This window comes from Sorghum bicolor, chromosome 5 (assembly GCF_000003195.3).
Source record: "Sorghum bicolor cultivar BTx623 chromosome 5, Sorghum_bicolor_NCBIv3, whole genome shotgun sequence".
In the NCBI taxonomy this organism is placed as follows: Eukaryota; Viridiplantae; Streptophyta; class Magnoliopsida; order Poales; family Poaceae; genus Sorghum; species Sorghum bicolor.
This window is the reverse complement of record NC_012874.2, coordinates 13,565,712-13,589,306: the sequence shown is the minus strand read 5'-3', so window position 1 is coordinate 13,589,306 and position 23,595 is coordinate 13,565,712. Positions and strand designations below refer to the sequence as shown.

Below are 23,595 nucleotides of genomic sequence, written 5' to 3'. Positions count from 1 at the left end.
CATATCCCCACCAGTTGGGAGGAACTTGACAATTTTGGAATACAGATCTGACTTTGCTGATGCCAATAGATCTGTAGCAAGTTGAACTTGTCCCTCTGATGTTGCTGGATTAGTCCTCATCGGTGTAGATTGCCCATTAGTCCAGGGTTCAAAATTTCGCGAATTTCGGTAATTTCGGTGGTGGCCGAAAGAAAAATCCGAAATTTTATTATATACTAATACATGTGCTATATAACTTTAGACTCATATTTTCTATTGTTTATATTGTATATTCTTCTATTCAATAGATGTGTAATCATAAATCATATTGATACTTGTTTAGATCTAATTTTTTAAAAATAAAAGCATACTTCATGTGCTAGTCTCTAAAAAAATTTCGGCGAAATTTCGACCGAATTTCGCGAAATTCGGTAATTTCGGTGGTGGCCGAAATTTTTGCGATAACGAAATTAAAAACCTTGCATTAGTCATCCCTAATGTGCTTGGAGAAGAAGTAACTTCTGTACCCGCAACGGCTCGAGGAGCCGATGGTGTTGTAACCGATGATGATCCTGGCTGATGATAGGCCGGGCCCACATAAGATTGTGGTATCTGTCCCTCTTTGAAGGTTCTAGCCACAGCATTGAAAACAGTATTGGACAGCACACTGGATTGATTGATTAAAGCACGATTAATAGCATTGTCAACCAGGATTAGCTTCAAAAGTGATTTGCCGAGGCATCGGTAATGCTTCCTTTTGGATCACCTCGACGCTCCTGTTGACACTGAAGGATTTCAAACATAGTTGCTTGTATTCCTCCATAGCTTTTGCCATAGCTTGCTTCTACTCATCTCTGAGATTGGCTTAAGTTACGGCAATGATGTTATCCGTATCAAAATTAGTATTCGACATGTTGATCTTGATGATGAATCTGAATCTGTCCCACTGGGCGTGCCAAAAAGATGTGTTGGTGTAAAAGTGGATCTGCAAACACAGAGGGTTAATACCCGATTCAATGTTAAGGCGTGCCAGCCGATTTGACCTTACAACCGACAAAGGTGATAACTCGAATACTTTGGTCACGACAACAGCGATACGCCCGGATGCCACAGCCAAGAGGTATTCACGCGGAACTTGAGAACTCGCCGAGGTCGACTCGATGAATACTTAAGAACTCGTAAGTAAAAAGAAAATATGCAAGTTGACGAAGTCATCGAAAAAGTAGATGCTGTAATAGATGTAAAAACTTGTGTTTGATTGATTGTGTTTTTTCTTACATTGCTACTAGGTCCATATTTATACTTTGTCTAAAGAGTTACAATGAAGTACGACTAGGATTCTAATTTCAAACCAAACGGAACCCGTATACAAAACAAACTCTAACAACTATAGAAATCATTAATTTATCTATCATAGGCAATCGGCACGCTACCACTATTTCCTCGACAATTTTTACACCTTCCTCCACTATCATCGGCACCTCATCCTCCATCGGCATCAGCAACTGTTAACATCAGCCATCGGCATAGATCAATCATTATTCCTGGACTTGGTCGTATTCTGCTGCTCTATCATCAGTATCATAACTCATCGGTAACTCCTCTGTCAACCAGTCATTACTTTTTCACCTGCTAATCTAGGTTCCACTATCTGTCCGGATACGTGTCAAACAACGGTATCAACAGCAGCTCCATTGGATAGGTTGATGTAGGTTTATGTGTAATATTTGATTCTCCAGTCGGGTGGGTCATCTGGATTGGCATTATTGAGGAAGTTCACCAGATGTTGGTTGTCGGAGAGGAATGAAACCTGGTGAAGATGAAGATGCTTAGCCACAGTTGCCGCAAGGGCTAGCGCTGCTGCTTCAGCCATGAGTACTGAAGACGTTTCTTTCATGGCAGCTTTGATGTAGATGGTTTGCACCGGGTGAACCTAATTATTGACAATAAAAATACCAATACCTGCATTTCTAGATAAGTTAGAAGGGAGATCAGGGGATGTAGAAGCATCAGTGTAACATTGAATTCCTATCAGGGAAGCAAGCATTCTGACAAGATAGGGATCCCTATTGTTTGCTCTTGTAGTGGAGTTGTTTCTGGTTGTTGTTGTGCCTGGTGTTGCCCCTGTTGGGTGTGTCCCTGCATGACAGAAAGAGTCTACATACCTTGAACCGCAATTTAAATGTTACTAACTGTCTGATGGTGGGTAGCATTGTTGGAGTCATGAGGGTTATGGCTGTTAGTGGTAGAATCATGAAGAGTATTAAGATTGGCCATCATAGCAGCAGCTGCACCATGTACCTGAATATGAGACTAAGTTTTGTTATTAAATCATTTATCATTTCTGGCTTTCTAGATGAACCATAAGGTTATTAGAATAGCCTGCAATTGAGTCTCATCAGTATTAGAATTGATCATAATCTGTAAAATGTTTTGAATGCCATCTTGTTCATTGGGTAAAGAGTCAGTTCTTAGATTAAGACTAGAGGTAAACCAAACAGTTCTAGGAAGATCACAATGAAAGAATAAATGGGCATCAGTTTCAAGCAAACCACAAGCTGCACAAGAAGGAAGAATATGATCGGAATAGGTAGAGGCTCTGTTCCCAGAAGCTAGCACTCTACGAATTAATCTCCAGGTGAAGGTCTAAATGATAGAAGGAATAGTATGGGATTTCCAAACCTTTTGGAGAATCTGCTTAGTTTGTGGTAGAATACTTCTCGTTCCTTGGTCAGGCAGTTGAACTATGTTTTAAGCTGCAAGATGAGTATAGATATTCTTAGTGGTGCAGTTGCCTTGTTTTGCTGGAATCCATCTAAGCACATCCTGAGATTGTTTCGGGACAGTTCTAAGATTGCGAATCTGATTATTAACCTGCATATCAAAGACGTTATTTAACATGTTAAAATTCCAATCTTGGGTTTGAGGAAGCCAGAGATCCGAAACAGTTTCCGGCAGAGGTGAAATATTAACATGTTGAAGTAAATGGAGGTGAATGGAGTCCCAGGTCGGAAGCCAGGGGTAGACCAGCCTGCATGAATTTGGTAAGTAACATTATGAAGCAAGTCCTTCTTAACCTGCATGAGTGAGGACCAAAAAACTGATTTGGAGGAGTTATTAGTCGGTTGCCAGAAAGAAGTATGAGGATAATATTTGGATTTTAAGACTGCTAAAAAGAGGGGATCTTTGGAATTTGCAATATTAGCGGTGTGAATAACAGGACTTTTGTTAACAAGATGTAGATCCCTAATACCAAGTCCTCCATTGTCTTTAGATTGGTAGATATCCTCCCATGACCTGTAGGCAATAGGGTTGGAAGGGTGTTGAACACCAGTCTACCAGAATCCTCTTATAACTGTAATGATCTTGTCAATAAAGGTTTTTGAGAATATGATAGTAGACATGATACTGATATGGAGCCGAGCCGGGAGCGCGGGGCGTCTGGACATCTTCTGGGTGCGTCCACACATCGACATGACGCCATATGACGGCATCAGTGTTGCAGGCTCCACGTCCACACAGGATTTTTCGCCGATGGCAAGGAAATTGGAATGGAATACTTGCTTTATGGTATTATTAATCGCTGATAGTGGATTTCTATGAGAACTAGACAAAAGTTCCATATATTGATACCGAGCTCCTACTGCGACCGCGACTCGATCCTGACAGACACACACACCAAAAAAAAAAAAAGAAAAAAAAAAAGAACCGTCGCCGATCAAGTATTCAACTTAGCCATGACGCGAAAGCGACGGAGATCAGGGAAGACCGTCCCCAAGAAGTCCAACGCCGCCGGCCTAACGGCGCTCGCGCTCTGCTTCACCAGGCGACTACAACTACAAGCGCCGCCCCCCGTCGTCGACGTCGCGGGGGAGCCGCCGGGCGGCCCTAGCACCGCCGCCGCCGCCAACCTCGTCTTCTCGCCGGTGTCCGTCTACGCAGCGCTTGCGCTGCTCGCCGCCGGCGCACGCGGCAGCACGCTCCAGGAGCTCCTTGACGCGCTCGGCGGAGACTCCCGCGACGACCTCACCGCGTTCGCAGGCCGCGCCGGGGAGCGCGCCCTCGCGGACCGGTCGCGGTCGCGGTCGCGGGCGGGCGCGGTCGGTGGGCCGGCCGTCGCGTTCGCGTGCGGCGCGTGGCTCGACGCCGCGTGGGCGCTCCTGCCGGCCTTCCGCGACGCCGCCGCCGCCGCGTCCTACAACGCCGAGGCGCGCGCCGTCGACTTCGGTAACCAGGTGAGATCTTGTAGTAACTTGTAATCATGCATGCATCCATACGGATCTAATCGAAATCATCCAATTCCTTTCAGTTCTTGCACAGTATTAATGGATTGCACTAATCTGAAACAAAATTTAATCCTGTTTCTTCGATCGTGAAGCCGGCGGAGAAGGCAGTTGGTGAGATCAACCGCTGTGTGGCGGCGGCGACCAACAATCACATCGACTCGATTCTTGATCCAAGTTCAGTGGACACACTCACAACCCTCGTGCTTTGCAGCGCCATCTACTTCAAGGGCAGATGGGAGGCGCCGTTCGCCAAGGCGCACACGGTGGTGGACAAGTTCCACCGCCTCGACGGCAGCACAGCCGACGTGCCCTTCATGTCCTCGGTGCGGAGCCAGTACATCGCCATCCGCAAAGGGTACAAGCTGCTCAAGCTCCCGTACAGATCGCCGGCAGCACCGGCGCCAGCACCACGACGTAAGGGAGCAACACCATCAGAGAGCAACCGGCCCACCGGCGACGGCGGCGATGATGATGACGACGACCCCGCCCCGAAATACTCAATGTGCATCTTCCTGCCGGACGAGCGGGACGGGCTCCCAGGTCTCGTCGAGAAGATAGCCTCCGGCGCTGGGTTCTGGCACTACCGCCTGCCGACGTCGCAGGTCCCCGTCGGGGCCTTCCGGCTGCCCAAGTTCAAGGTGTCTGCCTCCGGCAGCGTGAGGGAGGTCCTGAGAGACGGCATGGGGATCAAGTCCGCTTTCGTTGCTGGCGAAGCTGACCTGGCCGACATGGCGGCCAAGCGCGACGACGACGAGGACGCTGCACGCACGCCACTGTGCGTGTCGGACGTCTGCCATAAGGCGGTGCTCGAGGTGAACGAGGGAGGCACCGTTGCCAACGGTGCCACCGCCAGCTACATGCTCTGTGGAGCAAGTGCGATAATGGAGCAGCCGGCGACGGTGGATTTCGTTGCTGACCACCCATTCGTGTTCTTTGTGATCGAGGAGGTGTCTCGTGCTATCATCTTTGTTGGCCGCATCGTCGACCCTTCAGTTTCAGGGTGATGGCCGGTAGTAATTAAGCCTCTGATACTTCATATCTATCAAGTACACTAAGCTAGTAAACTGTAAGCTAGAGTTCGATTGAGTTGCCTCCGTAGAAAATCTGAACTTCTTGCAGACCTATCTCACGCATATATAGTGAAACGAAACGATCGACCAGATGACAATATTTTTAGTTGGTTTTTCTGATTGACTTCATCCTGGTGAGAGCGATCAAACCTATTTCTTGCTGTCGCTAGGTCAGATCACGTTCCCCATGTTTTCCATTTTACTATATTTTTCTTGTGTGATAGATATTGCTTTTGAAATCATCGACAGAGAAAATTTAGGCTTTGTTTAGTTCCGAAAAATTTTGGGAAATCGACACTGTAGCACTTTCGTTTGTATTTGACAAATATTGTCCAATTATAGACTAACTAGGCTCAAAAGATTCGTCTCGTCAATTTCGACCAAACTGTGCAATTAGTTTTTATTTTCGTCTATATTTAATACTCCATGCATTCGTCTAAAGATTCGATGTGACGGAGAATATGAAAAATTTTGCAAAATTTTCTAGGAACTAAACAAGGCCCTAGTTTTTTTTTTCCTTTGCATTCTTGTTACTGAAACCTTGGTAAGCACTTGTTAAATTTGAAATGTTTTGACTCAACAAGATTCTTGTAATGACTTATAATTTGGAATGGGGAGTAACTATTTCCAATAGCGTGAAAGTTGCACGTAAAGAAACTCAGAAGAGCAATGAAAACCGAGTTCGTTCATTCCAATTGACCAGCCTGAGATAACCTTTTCGTAGTTCTTGCAAGTCACCATTCGCACTTGGAAATCAATGCCCAAAAGTCCTCAAGTTTGGGCTTAGCCAAACCCTAGTCCCAAATAGGTAAAGGAAAAGAGCCTGGTATTCGCCAGATGATTTAGGCCCTGTTTAGATTGGAGATGAAAATTTTTTGAGTGTCACATCGGATATGTCGGAAGGATGTCGGAATAAGTTTTTAGAAACTAATAAAAAAACAAAATACATAGCTCGTCAGGAAACTACAAGACAAATCTATTAATTAATCAGTCATTAGCACATTTAGGTTACTGTAGCACTTAAGGCTAATCATGAACTAAGAGCATCTCCAAGGGACTTTGCAAATGAATTTTGCATTTGGTGTTGTTTGCAAAGTCCCAAACTCATTTGCAAAGTTTAAAAATAGTCCAACTCCAACGGACTTTGCATTTAGACTTGGCAAACCCAAAGTGTGGACCCCACCCTTGAATTTTTTTTTTTTCACCGATCGCGCCCGCGCGTTTTTTCTCTTCACGCCATTTTGACGTACGTCCTGCGTGCCAGTCGCCGCCCAGACCAGGTCGCCGCCAGTTGCCGCCCAGCCTAGGTCTTCGCGCCAGTCGCCGCCCAGCTCAGGCCGCGTTCGTCGTTCGTAGCCGTCGTCGTTCGCGTCAGTTCGGCTCCGTCCACCTCCATCGTTGTTCGCGTCAGGGCGGGCGCGCACGGCAGCTGGAGAGACGGCGGGCACGCGCGGCAGCTAGAGGGCGGGCGCGCGCGGTAGGGAGGGCAGGCGCGCGCGGCAGGGAGGGCGGATGGGCGTACAAAAATCGCGGGAGGGGGGGAGGGGGGAGACGGAGTCCGACGTGGAAGGCTGAAATTGTAGATGCAAAGTGGTGGAAAGGTTTGCATATATGCAAAGCCTCAACCTCTATCTGCAAAGTTAACCAAATTGCAAACCTTATTTGCAAAACCATTGGAGGGGTATTTTCTACTCTTTTTTTGCAAATAGGACAATGCAAAGTTTGTTTGCAAAGCCCTTGGAGATGCTCTAACTAGGCTTAAAAGATTCGTCTCGCGATTCTCAACTAAATTATGTAATTAGTTTATTTTTTTATCTATATTTAATGTTCCATGCATGTGACTAAAGATTCAATAGGATGGATGAAAAATTTTTGGATGGAGAAGTAAACAGGGCCTTAATCTTTCTTCAGTCACATTGATTGGCACCATCATGCTCTTGGCATAGTTGACCTTTAAGCTATGAAATAACAAAAGAGTCTCTTGAGAAAGAATAGCCTCCATGATAATCAGTGTGTTGTTAGCATATTGATTATTACTTAGGAAAAACATATTGAATAATTGGAAAATCCTAATTATGATGTAAATGGATTGGCAAATGCAGGAGGCCCAAGGACTTTGCTTTATTCAAGAGATTGAAGGAAATCTACTGCTAAAACAAATAGAACGGAAGACAATAGATCCTTAGAGCATCTCCAAGAGACTAAGTAAAATTATATTCTAAACTACAAGATTTAGCTATTGTGTAAAATAAAAAACTCACTCAAAATATAGAGTTCTACAACAGTCTTTGTATAGATTAGCTAGTGAGAACAACAAGATATATATGACAACCAAAAATTTAGAAATAGCAAACTTGCTATTTTAGCAAACCAAATAGCACATCTGTTAATTTTTACTTTAGAAATATAAAAATAGCATAGATAACATAGATAGCTAATATCTTACTCCACAACGACAATGAAAGGTCTTACCAAGCTCACCATTTACTAAAATTGCCGGAGTAAATTATTACTCCACCATGACAATGAAAGGTCTAAAGTGTTTACAGCTTTCAAGGACGGACAGGATAATAAATTATTATCGATAAATTAGCAGTTGCTCTCACCTCTGCATTATCGATAAATTAGCTGTGCCTGCAAATCAGATGCCGAACAATGCTGCACGTGTCCGTAACTGCAATCGCGAAAAGACGTTCGGCAGCACTTTGAAACGTTTTGCGTTTGACCTGGAGCTTTACAAATCCTTCAATCTAAAGGCACTCACAATACAGACTCTATCATAGAGTCTAAATTTATTTATTACCTCAAACATTATAGACTTAGAGTCTAAATTAGACTTGAAGTTTTATTTTTTTACCTCTTTCTTCAATACCATAAATAATATGTAATTAATTGTGTTAAACTTGTGATAGAGTCTTGCATTGTGGATACAATCAGAGCAGTCCCAGCAAACCAAGACACTCACAATACAAGACTCTATCACACAGTCCAAGACAATTAATTATATATTATTTATAATATTTTACTGATGTGGCAGCATTGAAGAAAGAGGTAGAAAAAATAAGACTCAAGTCTTATTTAGACTCTAAGTCCACATTGTTCGAGATAATGCACTTTGAAACGTTTTCCGTTTGAGCTGGGGCTTTACAAATCCTTCAACCTAATGGATACAATCAGAAACAAATATACTCAATCCATCCCAAATTATAAGACATTTGACTTTTTTAACACTAAGTCTGACCATTCATCTTTTTCAAAAATTTGTACAAAATATCAGTTCTAAATGAATGACTTAAATTTAACTATGTTTGCACAAATTTTTTTAATAAGATGAGTGGTCAAACTTGGAGTCAAAAAAGTCAAACATATTATTATTTAGGATGGAGGGAGTAACAAATAACAGAAATTTCAAATGGCTTCTAGGGACCAAGAAATTCAATTCCAACAATGACAATACTTTTATCACATTTATTCCGAGCCATGGAATCTAAATCCAGTGGACCATAATCGGTACCAATGATCAGGGAGGAAAAAGCAACATTAATGAGATGATCCTGATCTTGTGAATTTTAGCTAAGCAAATGAAAACATCTACAACAGATCCCAGAAAAAAAACAGTGTAAATAGTTGAATAACGAGTTGATCCTGATCTTGTGAATTTTCAGGGTAAGGACCTTTAGCTTAGCAAACATCTACTACAGATCCCAGAAAAAAACTGTGGAAATAGGATGATGTCTGCCAGATTGCCTACAATAAACCCAAGAAGGTGTGTTGAGTACGGCAATCAAGCAATGGATGATATAGGCAACTGGGAAAAAAAGGAAACCAAAGGAAATATTGGTAACCTTGGCAAAGTTGCCCAAAATATTAACACACTTGGATTCAAAATACAAGGCAATCCTGATCTTGTGAATTTTCAGGGTAAGGACCTTTAGCTCAGCAAACATCTACTACAGATCCCAGAAAAAAAACTGTGGAAATAGGATGATGTCTGCCAGAATGCCTACAATAAACCCAAGAAGGTGTGTTGAGTGCGGCAATCAAGCAATGGATGATATAGGCAACTGGGAAAAAAAGGAAACCAAAGGAAATATTGGTAACCTTGGCAAAGTTGCCCAAAATATTAACACACTTGGATTCAAAATACAAGGCAATCCAGATCTTGTGAATTTTCAGGATAAGGACCTTTAGCTTAGCAAACATCTACTACAGATCCCAGAAAAAAACTCTGGAATAGGATGATGTCTGCCAGAATGCCTACAATAAACCCAAGAAGGTGAGTTGAGTACAGCAATCAAGCAATGGATGATATAGGCAACTGGGAAAAAAAGGAAACCAAAGGAAATATTGATAACCTTGGCAAAGTTGCCCAAAATATTAACACAATTGGATTCAAAATACAAGGCAAAAGACTCAAGACCATGTCACCTACTCCCTCCGTCCCAAAATAATTGTCATTTTAGGTTTTCGTGTCACAAGTTTGACTAGGTTTATAGAAAATACATGCAACATTTGTATCTCCAAATAATTTAAAAAAACTAGATTTAAAGAACTTTTCAATGATACTAATTATGTATCATAAGCATTGATATTTTCACTATATATATTTAATTTAAGTTATTTCTCAGGAAGCGAGAACAACAGTTATTTTAGGACAGGAGTACTGGAAAACAAATAGATTACATGTCAAGGAAAAAAGTTATGCTGCAGCATGGAGGAAAACATGAGAATTCAAAGCACTATGAGTTCTGTACAACTTTGGAAGTAGAATGTTCTTCTACACAATGTTGGCTAAGATGCTCATCCATGAAACCAAATAAAATAGCTCATGGACTGGAAAGTTCGAACATCCAGTAGCAACAGTGATTTTGGCAACTGGGAAAAAAAGAAAATCAAATTTGTAGTTGGTAACCTTGGCAAAGTTGCCCTCCTTAGTAATGAAAACATTTTTTTGAGAAAAACACAGAACATCAGAACTTAAACACCAAACTAGCAAAATTTACTACTCTTAAGAGCATTGCAAATATACTCAATTAAACAAGCAATTGGTAAATTAACAAATCGTAAAACAACTTTGACCAGATCATGTTGCAATTGCAACTGACTTGACAAAGGGAAGACAGCAGCCACATAGCCATAAGCAAACACTAATTTAGACATTTGAATAAAGCTTAAAGCAGATGAGATCTGAAATGGCTATTATAATTTATAAGGCAGAAGATGGTAAGGGACAGAAAGAAATGGGTATATTCATCAAGCTAATAAAGGCCACTGCATGGACCTACAACTACAATTCAGAAACTTTGCATGTAGATTTAATTAACCTGAACTAGAAACCCTCCAGACTGCCAGGCTCACAGTTTTCGGATGGTGCCAGGATGAGTTGGATCACATGAACAAGTTGGGCCTTGAAGCCTTGAAGGTGGTCTTCAGCTTCCTGGTTGGTGGCCTGACTTTGCGGTAAACCAAAGGAAACTTGATCTTTGAATTGTGGAACTGTTTGGTGTTGTCCCTCTTGCAGAGCTTGAAGTCAACTGTTGCTGTCTTGATGATCTGGATGCAGGGTGACCTTACACGGTGACGGGAAGCCATCTCATTGTACATCTGCTCCACAGCACCATTGAGGGTGGTATCACGGTACTCCTTGTACATGTTGTGGTAACCTGTCCTGCTCTGGTAACGAAGCCAGATGCCATAGTTCTTGATTGTGGTAGGGTTACGCTCAAATATCTGTGAAAGATAAAAGCATGTTTAGAAGCAGACATGACAAAGAAAACATACACTACATTTCAATTTGTTGAGAACATGTGCTTCAAGGGACAATGATGAACAGAAACAAATTTTCTACAGCCATCTTAGAAGACAATTAATTTTGGGATTGCAAACCCATCCTCATTAGTTCTTGTACAGCTATATACACATAGGGATAGTCAAAATGCCACAAGGGACAATGATGAACAGAAACAAATTTTCTACATCCCTTGATCATTCAATTTCCCCATTGGATCTTAGAAGACAATTAATTTTGGGATTGCAAACCCATCCTCATTAGTTCTTGTACAGCTACATCCACATAGGGATAGTCAAAATGCCACAAGGAAACCCACTCAACAACTTACGAAATTGCAAAATAGTTAAGCATCAGTCACCAGCCAAATACTTGATCAGATTGTCATAATGCCGAACTACCACATCTCATTACAAAGTCAGATCAACAGGGTTCATACAAATAGCAAGGTAGGGCATAATATGATTGAAAAGGACAAAACGATGGCATAGCTCCAACAAGCTCTTGAATGCATTAGCTAGTTAAGAGCTCTTCAAGACTTTAGCAATCTAATGCTGAAAATTGTAAGCATGCATTACCCAGTTTGCATTTACTTGCTAATTTGGACTTCGACTAATCAACATTCAACTAAAATATTTTAATTAAAGAGTATAATTGTGCAGTATAAAAGGGGTACTTGTAGTTGTAATCACAGGTACTTTGTCAAAAATGTGTACCAAGATATATTCGGTTTTACACTGCTTGAAAAGATAAAATCAAAGACAAAAAAATAAAACTCGAATGCAAACAGAGGTAGCAGAAGATTTCTTATGAAATGATCCTCCAGTAGATGTTCATCTAATGTACAATGTCAGACACTCATGATGTAATCCAAGAGCAAACCAAATCCCCAGGATCCAACATTAGAAAAAACAGATGACAATGTTCATCACTACAATCTCAGATTTCAACTGAAACAGGCCTGCCTATGCTACTCACTTCTAAATAAATTGGACACCATTAACCATTCATCTATTGCATTTAATAGAGCAACAATCGAATGTATTGACTCGCCAGGGCATCAACTTCACAACATAAATAAATAAAAACAGAAAAAGAAACACACTAACAAATTCATCAAATGTTTCTGCATTATCTACACAACTTCATCAAATAGATCAGCATTAGTAGTAAGAGGTGGACCGGCTGTACCTCGTTGATAGCGAGAACCTGACCGTTGCTCTTCTTAACCTTCTTGAGCTTCCTCAAAAAGTACCTACGCGCGCAAAGACACAATCCATCAATTTGTCACGAAACACACACCAAAGCAACAAGATAACCATGGTATCATCGTCAACGAGGCAACAAGGCACTGACCAGAACTTGGATTTGGAGCGGACCTCGTTGGTAGCCCACAGCTTCATCCGGTAGATCTTGGGGTGCTCATCAGCGGGGGTTGGCAGCGCGCGACCCACCACCTGGTACTGATGGAACTGCAGGGTCGAAACGAATTACAAAAAAACGGCCCAGATCAGCAGCCACGCCGGTAAGAGGAACGAAGCGCGGAGAAGGCGGCGCCGCCGAAAGAAGCTTACCCTGTGGGCAACCATTTTGGCGAGCTCTCCGCAGCTGGCGGCGGCGGAGAGGAGGAGACCTAAACCTAAGCCGGGGGTGATACGGGGGCTGACGAGTGAGGTGGCGGAGGCGGAGTGGTATTTATAGGTTGGGCGAGGAACCCTAATGGGCCGGGCCTGATACTATGGGCTTGATTAAGGCCTTGTTTAGTTACCAAAAAAATTATAAAATTTTTCAGATTTTCCCGTCACATCGAATCTTTAGACGTATGCATAAAGTATTAAATATAAATAAAAATAAAAATTAATTGCACAGTTTGGTCGGAACTAACGAGATGAATCTTTTGAGCCTAGCTAGTCCATAATTGGACAATATTTGTTAAATACAAACGAAAATGCTACTATTCATATTTTGCAAAATTTTTTGGAAGTAAACAAGGCCTAACTTGTTCTATCCAATGGAGTGTATTGGGCTGATAAAGTTTTGGGCCGTACTAATAATTTTGCATATTCTCCCCTACAAACGTTGGCTGAAAATATCATAGATGGCAATGGGTACCCGAGACCCGAAATCCGATGGATTTTTGCTCTATTAGGGTAAGGATATGGGTCAACTTCGCTATCTGTGGGTTTGTTAATAGGGCAAAAGCTAGACCCAGCGGGTTTGTGGGCATGGGTCTGGGTGCGCAGTACCCAAACCCGCAAACCCATGGGTTTTTTAAACCCGATTCGGCATATCATCACACAATATAATCAAGGTTCAGCTAGGCGCTCGCCTAGGCGCGACTAGTCGCTAGTCGAGACCCGTCGCCTGGCCTAGGGGGTTAGTCGCCGTTCTGGGCGCTGGGCGGAGCTGGGCGGCGCTAGGCGGCGCGGAGGCGGTTCTAGGCGGCGCGGAGGCGTCGCGGAGGCGACGCGGAGGGGCGCGAGGCGGACGAGCGCGGGGTTCCGTGAAAAAATGGAACCTGCGCGCGAGTCCACAAAGGATTCCCGCCCGCGCGGCGCGATTTCGGGCGCGGAGGATAAGAGGGAGAGGACGGGTTCCCGCCAGCCATTTGGTCGTCTCCGCCGGTGCTCCTCCTCGACGCTGGACGAGCTCCTCCCCGCCGGCGAGCTCCACCCGCGGCCAGCCAGTGTTGCTCTTCCCCTCCTTGTCCCCTGCTCCTCCCCCACCCGCCGGTCTTCCTCCTCCCCTGCTCGTCGCGAAGCTGCTCGTCCCTGGAAGCTGCTCGGCGCGAAGCTGCTCGTCCCCGGAAGCTGCTTGTCTCCGACGGCGTACCCCTCCCCGCCGGCCACCCGAAGCCTCCAAGGTGAGTTCCCTTCCCTCCCTGCTCTTCTCCCTTCCTCTGCCGGCTCTCTCCCCTACTCTCAAATCTTCTCCCTCCCCGCTCTTCTCCCTGCTCTCTCCCCTGCTCTCTCTCCCCTGCTCTCAGATTCCCCTGCTCTCTCCCATGTTCCTCTCCTTGCCTGTTTGTTTGAATCTGAAATTCTGAATGTGCATGTAATATGTCTCTGTATTTGTATTTTCTATTTTCTGATTGCATGAATGTAGGATGTCATCAACTGAGAATGGAACAGAGGGATCAAATGTCGTGAAAAGGAATTCGGATGATGTTGGATGGGAATATGGTGTTCTTGTTGATGGTAACAATAAGGACAAGGTGAAGTGCAAGCTTTGTGATAAGGAGATGAGGGGAGGGATTCATAGGTTGAAGCAACATTTGGCTCATGAGGGAAAGAATGTGAAGAAATGCACAGCTAGAACACCACAGGCTACGGAGGCTAAAGAGAAGTGCAAAAAGGCACTAGCTGATGCAAAAAGGAAGAGGGAGGAGAAGACTGTTCGTGAGCTAGAAATTAGAGAGGAAGTTCATGTATCTAGGGTTGGAGCAGATTCAGATGAAGTCACCTGTGTTGGAAGTTCAGAGCCCCACAAGTTAGGACCCATTGACAAATGGACACGTGTTATTGATCCTAAAGCTACCATGTCTGAATCTTTGAAGCAACAACAGCTGAACAAGGAACTTTGGAAAGAAAGAACCAATGAGGTGCATAAGTACATTGCAAAATGGGCCTATACACATGGTAATTTGCTAGTATACTATTCTGTAATCTTTATTTACATTTAAAAGTTCATTAGATGGTGCAAAATGGGCCTAATTTTCATGTTCTGTTGGCAGCTATTGCTTTCAATGCACTTGATAATGATGAGTTCAAGCAAATGTGTGAAGCAATTGGACAGTTTGGTCCAGGTTTTGTACCTCCAACTCAGGATGCACTGCGGGGGAAGTTGCTAGAAGAAGAATATGAAAGAACAAAGAGTTTGCTGCAGGAGCGTGAAGCCGAGAAGATGAAAAATGGTTGCTCTATTATGACTGATGCTTGGTCAGATAGGAAGAGGAGAAGCATAATGAATGTGTGCACCAATTGTGCTGAGGGAACATCCTTCATCAGCTCTAAGGAGATGTCAGATGTCTCACATACCAGTGAGCTCATCTTTGAACTTGTGGACAAAGCAATTGAAGAGATTGGTCCAGACAATGTGGTGCAAGTAGTGACTGACAATGTCTCTAACAACATGGGAGCAAAGAGGCTATTGGAAGAGAAGAGACCACATATATTTTGGACATCTTGTGCAGCTCACACAATCAACCTTATGCTGCAAGGAATTGGCAACATGCCTCGGTTCAAGAAAGTGGTTGACCAAGCAAAGGCATTTACCATATTTGCCTATGGCCACACAAGGACATTGGAGTGCTTGAGATGCTTCACAGAGGGGAAAGAGGTAGTGAGGCCAGGAGTCACTAGGTTTGCTTCAAACTTTCTCACTTTGGCTAGCATGCAAGAGAAGAAGGACCAGTTAAGGAAGATGGTGGTTCATAGTAAGTGGGACACATTGAAGGATGTGAAATCAAAGAAAGGAAAAGAGGCAACAACAACTATATTGAGTCCAAGCTTTTGGAGGGATGTGAAGCTAACATTGGCTGTTTTTGAGCCATTGGTCAAAGTCCTCCGTTTGGTTGATGGTGATGTGAGACCATCCTTGGGTTTCGTTTATGGAGAACTGCTAAAGGCAAAGAAACAGATCAAAGATGCATTTGGAACTGTTGAGGCTCGGTTCAAGGATGTAATTGCTGTTGTTGAGAAGAAGATGAATGGAAGACTTGATTCTCCATTGCATTTGACAGCCTATTTGTTGAATCCTCACTATAGCTATAGTGACCCATCAATATTTGATCAGCCCAAAATATCAGAAGGGTTCATAGCTTGTGTTGAGAAATTTTATTACCATGATGAGGACATGCAGCATCAGGCTGCCAACATTGAACTAAAGAAGTTTCAGAATAGAGAAGGACCCTTTAGCAAAAAGCTTGCTAGGACTTTTGAAAATTTTGATTACAACCCAGGTAGAGGTACTTCCTGTTCCTGATTCCTAAACAACATGGCTGAAGGTTGTTTGCTGCTGTTTTCTAAACTAATAGAGGTGTTCTTTTCTTATTTCAGCATCATGGTGGAGATTGTATGGATATGAAACACCAGCTTTACAGAAGATGGCGACAAGGATCCTATCTTTGACATCAAGCTCTTCTGGTTGTGAAAGAAATTGGAGTGGGTTTGAAGCGGTTAGTACCTATCTATTATGAACATTTCATTTTCAGCATTGTTACAATTAAATTGTAGAAGTAGAACTAAGAATCCTCTTTTTCAATTGTAGATACACACTAAGAAGAGGAATAGGCTTACTACAGCCCGCCTCAACAAGCTGGTGTATATCCAATTCAACTCCAAGCTGCTTAGTAAGAGAGAAAAGATCAAGTCAAAGAAAATCATTGATGTTCTTTTATCTAGTGATACATGTGAAGCTCAAGGTTTTCTCCAAGAAGGTGGGGATGATTGTGCATTGGTTGAATTTAGAGATGGGGAGGAAGATGAGATGGAAGGTACAGGGATACCTTGGTCTGTCATTGGAGAGGCAGTGGGAGCAGATGAACAGCTTGAGAGGCGTAGAAGTGCAAGAGTGAGGGAGCTCTATGAAGGAGAAGAATTTGAGTCTGAAGAAGAAGAGTATGAAGATGAGAATAGGGACTACAGTGAAGAAGAAATATGATATGGACTGCAGCTGTGTCACCTTGTTTATGTGTCTGTGTGCCTTCTTTTATTATTTGTGAGACCTGAACTAAGAACTATGTGTTTGTGCTGTGCTTTATTTATAAATTGTGTCGTGCACTTCTATTATTGTCCTATCCACTTGTATTGTAATCACCAGTTGGAGGTATGGTGTGCTCATGGATGGGAGGCTGCTGAAATCATCCAGATAAGTCACAATTTAGTGTCCTATACTCCTATCTAGCTGTCTATTGAGTATTGAGTTATTGACTAATACTAGCTGTAAAAATGTGTTGCAGTTGCAGCCATGCAGGAGCTAGGAACAGGCAGGACTAGGACTCAGGTATGTCTACTACTCTACTGGCACAAATACTAAGTCTGTGACTCATATATAGTAGTTATATACATATATATATATAGACATATAGTCAATAGTCATATATATAATATATATATAATTTATGGCTATATTGCCAAAACGCCTAGGAAAACGCCTAGGAGCGCCTAGGACCGAGTACTTCCGACTAGGCGCTAGGCAATGGGTCAGCGCCCCGACTACGCCTAGCGCCTAGCTGAACCTTGAATATAATTAGTACATAAAGTACAAAAATGCAAGAAAAAATAAACGAAATAGAGAACATGCATGCTCCATACTTTTTTTTAAGTAGAAGCTCCTTATGTGAAAGCTGCAGCTAGCTAGCGCGTCTTAGTGCATGCACTCAGTTCATCTGGACTCAAAGATATGACTGATGTTGGCACCGAGCATTAGCAGGTCATGGCCCAGTGCATGCTAGAGGTGAGTTTTCTGTCAGAACTCGTAAATTTCTAGTGCGGAGGTGTAATAACACATAACATGAATCCCACCTTGCCAATTAATTCAACTTTAAGTATTTTAGTGCGCTATAGAGTAGACTTGCTCACTTGACTAGATGACCATCTTATGACATGTTGTGACGGGCACGGACAACCGCATGAGTTTGGGCACAAAATCAAACCCCGTGACGGGTCATGGGTTTTTTAGTGGGCATATTTTATACTAATGGGCATGGGTTTGGGATGGCAAAACCCAACGGGTTTGTACCCGTTGCCATCTTTAGCCGTTGGATCCCTGTTCAATGGTCCAGATCCTTGAAGTGGATTCTCCCTTGTAACTGCTTCTTCTACTTTTTGTGGGCTTCTTTAACTTCTCCTCTAATTTTTTGGCTTCGCGTTCGAATCCGGTAAGACAAATATATATTGTGGCTCCCGCTTCTCCTTCCAGCTTCTTCCCCTTTCCAATGGTTCCCGACTTTAACCCCGACGCCCTCCTCCTCTCCGTTTGCTCCCTCTTTCCCTCTCTCAATAGGTCGACGACGACGGAGCGCACGAGCGGGGCTTTTCGTGGGCTTCTTCAGTATTTTACTCTTATTTGTCCTTTCTCGATACTTCTACCAGAGCTATGTCAATCCATTGATTTAGGTTATTGTTTTCCCCTACATGTATATGTTCCACCATCCATGACAAATTTTTGTGTCCTGAGCAATGATTTCCTTATTTCCAGACATGTGCCTACTCCTCTATTTCCTATTTTTGATTAAATATAATAGTCTTCTTCCACTTTCCTATAGTTAAGTTTTTCTTTTTTGGTCAAATTTGTAGGTTTCTTCAAATAATTATACTACGTTTGTGCAAAAATAAGCAATGAGGTGACCATATGTGCATATGACAACAAATCCTACTTGATGGTATGGGCAGCAAAAAGACAAAAGGAAATCATGGTATTTTCCTTGCTTGAGGTAAAATGCTATCTCAAAAAAAAATTATTTTTGAACATGCATGAAACTTCTACACCAGTCACACGGCAAGATTGGAGCAAACCACATATTTGCTAGAAGAACTATATAATAATCTTTTACAATTATGCTCATAGGTGTGCTTCTGACATGATATAACCTGATGTACTATTGTTCTTGCTATATAAACATGGATTACTTTGCTCAGGATAGCATTGCCACCTGTAGTTTTGGACCGTTCGCCGCATACTTATCGCTGCAGTTTGCAAAACAAGCATTACACCTACTGCTCCCTGCACTTAGCAAGATATAGATGCCTAACAATTTAATTTTTAACATAAATGAAATTTGCTTACCCGCAGAGGAAATTCCACTCTGCATAATTGATCTGCCAATTTTTAACAAATTTTTCATCAAGATACTAAGTTGATTACCAATTGTTTTTGGATAAAATTGTACATAGGTATTTCCTTTCGGTGATTCTATATGGTTTGGTTCTTTTCAAGTGCCAGCAGCAATCATGCTCGTGGTCTTTGTGTGCAGATGGCACAATGTTGATGGCCGAAACTCTTATGTCATAAGTTTGTGCTCCTTCTTTTTGTTGTATTGCTTTACTCATATTAACCTTAGTGGACCTGGTTTCATGTACTTTGATTCATCTCTTGCTATGCACGTCCTCTAAACAATGTACTTCAGTGTAGATACTCCTTTGGAAACTGATGAGCCCCCCTAACATAGAAGATGTACCTCTGTACAACGCTTCCTTTTTAACTTATTTCCAAATGTATATGCAATATTAGTACCGACTATATTTTGTTGTGCTATCACAAATGTATATGCAATATTTTTAATGATATAAGATCATTCATAAGTTTACTTTCTTCTATTCAAAACTTATTTCCAAATGTGGTTTTGGAGTCCTTTTTGCAAAGGGAAGCAAACTAAGCAAACTAAATGTTGAGTTAGCTTATGCTATCTCAGCTTTCTAAAAAGTTAATATTTCCTTTGGCCCCAGGTGTTGGTCTGTTCTATTATATGAGAGGGTTCTAAATTCCGCAGTCAAGTGAAGCCTAAATAATCTGAGAACCCTTTACTCATTATGTGATTATCATTTAGTCATTCAATTGTTACCTATTTCATAGTTTGTTCTACAAAATTTAAGTTCCTAAATTCAAGTTGTTTGTTCACTTACCATCTGTGCCCTATTTTGTTTGGCTTTCTTCTACTGTAGTAGATAGTATGTACTCCAGCTTCAGCTGAGATCGATGATTTTGCCATAGTCATAAAGAAAAAAAATAAAGAACTAGAAATACATCTTTACTGGCCCAAAATTATAAGTACACATACATTATTGATTGATGAGAAATAAGTAACATAGGACAACACCCAATTTGTGGGAAGTTGAGGAAATCAAATACAACACAGGAGCTTATTTGACCTTCCTCTGTTTGCTGATTTCTTCAAAACCAGCATCCACAACCGATTGATGACTGTATATGAATACAATACAAGCTTGAATTGTTGTCATGCTTTCTTGGTCTTGGGCTTAGGTGCCGGTGGTAGGAACACCGCCCTAAAAATCCATCCAGCAAGCAAGGCCCCAATAAAGGGGCATATCCAGTACACATAAAGCTGCTCCCATGTGTTGTGCCAATTGTTAACATATGCCCAGCCAAATGCCTATTCATTATAATTGACCAAAAATAAATTACTAAGTAAAATGGAAACCAAGATATGATTAATGCTTGTTTTCCTACAAAGTTCATAGCTGAAAATAAACAAAACGATACCTCCGAGCTGCTCAAAAGGAGAAATAACTTAAAACAAGTTAACAACACATTCAGGATTTAAAAATACTATGTGAAGCATACTGAGCCCTAAAAAAAAACTAATATCTATGAAATATGCTTTGATAATGCCATCAGTATAAATAACCTCTAACTATGTCGATTACTTTGGCTTCATATCAACAAATTACATTTACCTGTCATAAAAGTGTGGAATAATGCATATATATAAACCAGAGTTATGAATAGATGGGTATAGTAACTACTAATGAGAGCTTACAACTTCAAATCAGACAACTGCAGCAGCATTCTTGAGTATTAGCTCTTCTACTTGAGTGAATTCAGTTCACAGCTAAGTTTGAGTTGTCGAGGTTCAGCCTGACTGGTTGGCCCAACAACCAAACTATCAAAGTAGAGTGCAAATTGAATAGACTTCCTATAGGCCCAAAGTAAGTAAGATAATGGCCAAAATACAACTACTCATCGATAATAGTGATTGGCTTATTGTTAATAAAAAAGCATTTGATGGGTAGGGTACATCCTCCAGTTTCAAAGTTGTATCCCTTCCAGCAAAAAATACATTTTGGATTAGATTTAGGCCTTGTTTAGTTCTCTGGGTGAAAAGTTTTTGGGTACTATATTACTTTTGTTTGTATTTGACAATTATTGTCCAACCATGGACTAACTAGGCTCAAAAGATTCATCTCGCAAATTACAGGCAAACTGTACAATTAATTATTTTTTTATCTATATTTAATGCTCTATGCATGTGCTGCAAGATTCGATGCTATGAGGAATCTTGAAAAGTTTTTGAATTTCTGGTGTAACCAAACAAGGCCTTAGACAAAAATTAAAAATGGTGTACCAATAAAATTGTAAAAACTCGGCTTCAAAAACTGAAAATTATGTGCAGATTAGTCTATGATCTTAGTGGTAATGTGATATAACTTTGACCATTATTTTTCTAACTTTACACCAATCTAACAGTAAATTATAAAATTCTGAAAATATTTTTTTCTAACAAAATAGCAGTGTTCATCTAGCTAGACCATGTTCTAGAAAAAGAAATTCAAGCCATGCCCATATATAAAGTGCCAAACTTTAAACTAAAATGCAGTCTACATTAACCTTTCCTAAAAAAGTATAATATATCAACAAAAATTTATTTTCGTTCTCACAGAAAGTTGGCACCACCTTGGTAAGAGCTTTTAAAACAGAGGAGCTTAGCGAAAAACTTTCTTCAACATATCATTAGCGCTCGATGCTTAGAAGGTGGATAAGATGCTTAAGTTAGCACAAATGCTTAATGCTAACATGGTCGTTGAGCCTATATAACCATGTTTGCATCGTAGGAACTATCTTCTATACCGATGCTTAGTGATATGACAACAATCTCTCTGCTTAAGCACTTGTGTCTAAGCACCATGCATTCTACTTGTACATAACAGGGTGATGTTCCTTTGAAAAAAAAAGAAAAAACGAAAAAGTAAGGACTCAAGACTGTTTTGTAAGCAGTACTCTTTGTCTGCTCAAATGCAGATGGACAAACAAAAGCAAAAAATAATGAATAAGCAACTTTTGCATCACAAACATAAGAGAAGTATTTCTCCAAATAAAAGATTACTACAATTGACAGGTAGTAGTAAACCATAAAAAGAAATGCTTCAAACTGCCAAATGCATACCGATATTTCTGGCAGTATGTTTTTCTGAACAAACACTTCTCTGATAATTGCTATAGTAGAAGGAAACTTTGCAACCTGATCGAAGCTGAGTTTTGGCCATGACATTCCCATCAGTATGTATGTTCTTTTGTTGCTAAGCCCATTATAGTTATTGAAGATTAGATTTTAGGAATGGTACTTCTGAAGCTGTAGGGTTCCAGGATGCAATATCACACATGAAAAACATTTAATTTGGTTTTCTCATGGCCTGGACCAATGCCATAATGTAATGTTCTTGGTAACAAAATTAGCAGTAAGAAGAAGATGGTGACGGAAAACTACCCGTGGACATTGAATTGAAGCAAAAAAAACAGAGAGAGATCAACATGAAAGGAGAGGCAAAGATACTGACATTAGCTGGGTTCATGGACGGTCCGGTGTACTCTGCGCCTGCGACGATGAGGGAGACAATGGAGACTGAGATCAACAAGATCCTGAGGATGGCGTTGCGGGGGCCCTTGACGATGACGCAGAGCACGGCCAGGGTGACGACGAAAGTGAGCACCCCTTCCGCAAGGGCGCCTGTGTGGGGATCCACCTTGAGCGAGGGGCCCGCGAGCGTGTGCTTGTACTGCGCCGGCATCAGCTCCGATATCGCCAGGGCGCCGCCCACAGCGCCGGCGGCCTAGCAATAAGAAAGATGCTCATAATTCGGCTTGATTCCACGCTGAATTCAGGCGGGAGAGATAATAAGGAGGAAAGAGGCCGATCGCTACCGCACCTGCGCCGGGAAGCGGAGCGCGACGGAGAAGAGGGAGGGGCTGTCGAGTCCGGCGGCATAGGAAGCGGCGAAGTCGGTGGGGTTGAAGCTGGCGCCGCCGAGCGCGCCGCAGAGGCGGTCGAAGGCGAAGAGGAGCACCGCGAGGAGGGACGCGGTGACGAGGAGCGCGTAGTGGCCGCCGGCGCCCTCCTGCACCCCCAGGCACGACGTGACGGCCGCCGTGGAAGCGCCGAGCGCGGAGGCGCACAGCACCCACAGGAACGTCACCACGGCGTCCGCGGCCGCCGCGCGAACCGCCGCTCCCATCGCCATCAGTCCGCGCCGGCGCCGGCCTTCCTCCTGCTGCCGCGTTTGCGGCTCGATCGGAAGTACAAGATTGGATTGGGGTTTAGGAATGGAAACGGCAGCTCGATCGATCACGCGCTCCGGTTGACGGAGAGGGGTACCCACGACGAGCACGCTCTCGCCGTGCTTCTCCCTCTGATTGACTCTGTTATCTCTCTCCCAAGTCCAACAAGATAACGACGACCCATGCTTATCTTTGCCTTAGGACCTCGCAAAACATAGCAAATCCCTCTCGATTCATACATACATATTAAAAAAAAGTTATGGTAAAAATGTTAATTTTCTGTTTAATTTATATAGACTAACAAATGCACTCATACGCATTACAATAGAGATCAATATAGGGCCTGTTTAGATTGGGAACGAAAATTTTTTGGGTGTCATATCGGATGTGTCGGAAGGATGTCGGGAGGGGTTTTTAGAAACTAATAAAAAAACAAATTACATAGCTCGTTAGGAAACTG

The 23,595-nt window shown here is 42.3% G+C and overlaps 4 protein-coding genes across 4 annotated transcripts; 2 read left to right on the top strand and 2 right to left on the bottom strand.

Moving 5' to 3' along the window:
- On the top strand, nt 3,640-5,464 carry LOC8071563 (putative serpin-Z6A). Its single transcript, XM_002450547.2, has 2 exons — nt 3,640-4,214; nt 4,358-5,464. The coding sequence occupies exons 1-2, from the start codon at nt 3,717-3,719 to the stop codon at nt 5,267-5,269; spliced, it is 1,410 nt and encodes a 469-aa protein (XP_002450592.1). The 5' UTR covers nt 3,640-3,716; the 3' UTR covers nt 5,270-5,464.
- On the bottom strand, nt 10,467-12,793 carry LOC8059108 (60S ribosomal protein L18a). Its single transcript, XM_002449266.2, has 4 exons — nt 12,698-12,793; nt 12,480-12,595; nt 12,315-12,378; nt 10,467-11,065 (listed from the first exon to the last, which is right to left on the bottom strand). Exons 1-4 carry the CDS (start codon nt 12,710-12,712, stop codon nt 10,724-10,726), a joined length of 537 nt encoding a protein of 178 aa, XP_002449311.1. The 5' UTR covers nt 12,713-12,793; the 3' UTR covers nt 10,467-10,723.
- Nucleotides 13,635-16,784, top strand: LOC8071562. Its single transcript, XM_002450545.2, has 6 exons — nt 13,635-13,986; nt 14,110-14,149; nt 14,229-14,761; nt 14,857-16,089; nt 16,181-16,299; nt 16,392-16,784. The coding sequence occupies exons 1-6, from the start codon at nt 13,635-13,637 to the stop codon at nt 16,782-16,784; spliced, it is 2,670 nt and encodes an 889-aa protein (XP_002450590.2).
- On the bottom strand, nt 19,852-23,308 carry LOC8071561 (aquaporin SIP1-1). Its single transcript, XM_002449265.2, has 3 exons — nt 22,787-23,308; nt 22,418-22,690; nt 19,852-20,235 (listed from the first exon to the last, which is right to left on the bottom strand). The coding sequence occupies exons 1-3, from the start codon at nt 23,096-23,098 to the stop codon at nt 20,080-20,082; spliced, it is 741 nt and encodes a 246-aa protein (XP_002449310.1). The 5' UTR covers nt 23,099-23,308; the 3' UTR covers nt 19,852-20,079.

Excerpts from the sequence above, each read along its gene's own strand:
- LOC8071563 (XM_002450547.2), top strand. The coding sequence starts at position 3,717 with ATGACGCGAAAGCGACGGAGATCAGGGAAGACCGTCCCCAAGAAGTCC. Across the intron at positions 4,215-4,357 it reads CCGTCGACTTCGGTAACCAG|CCGGCGGAGAAGGCAGTTGG; the intron begins GTGAGATCTTGT and ends TCGATCGTGAAG.
- LOC8059108 (XM_002449266.2), bottom strand. Across the intron at positions 12,379-12,479 it reads CGCTCCAAATCCAAGTTCTG|GTACTTTTTGAGGAAGCTCA; the intron begins GTCAGTGCCTTG and ends TTGCGCGCGTAG. Across the intron at positions 11,066-12,314 it reads AGGTTCTCGCTATCAACGAG|ATATTTGAGCGTAACCCTAC; the intron begins GTACAGCCGGTC and ends TATCTTTCACAG.
- LOC8071562 (XM_002450545.2), top strand. The coding sequence starts at position 13,635 with ATGGAACCTGCGCGCGAGTCCACAAAGGATTCCCGCCCGCGCGGCGCG. Across the intron at positions 13,987-14,109 it reads GGCCACCCGAAGCCTCCAAG|ATTCCCCTGCTCTCTCCCAT; the intron begins GTGAGTTCCCTT and ends CCCTGCTCTCAG. Across the intron at positions 14,762-14,856 it reads AAAATGGGCCTATACACATG|CTATTGCTTTCAATGCACTT; the intron begins GTAATTTGCTAG and ends TTCTGTTGGCAG.
- LOC8071561 (XM_002449265.2), bottom strand. The coding sequence starts at position 23,098 with ATGGCGATGGGAGCGGCGGTTCGCGCGGCGGCCGCGGACGCCGTGGTG. Across the intron at positions 22,691-22,786 it reads CGCTCCGCTTCCCGGCGCAG|GCCGCCGGCGCTGTGGGCGG; the intron begins GTGCGGTAGCGA and ends TCTTATTGCTAG. Across the intron at positions 20,236-22,417 it reads CGTCCATGAACCCAGCTAAT|GCATTTGGCTGGGCATATGT; the intron begins GTCAGTATCTTT and ends TATAATGAATAG.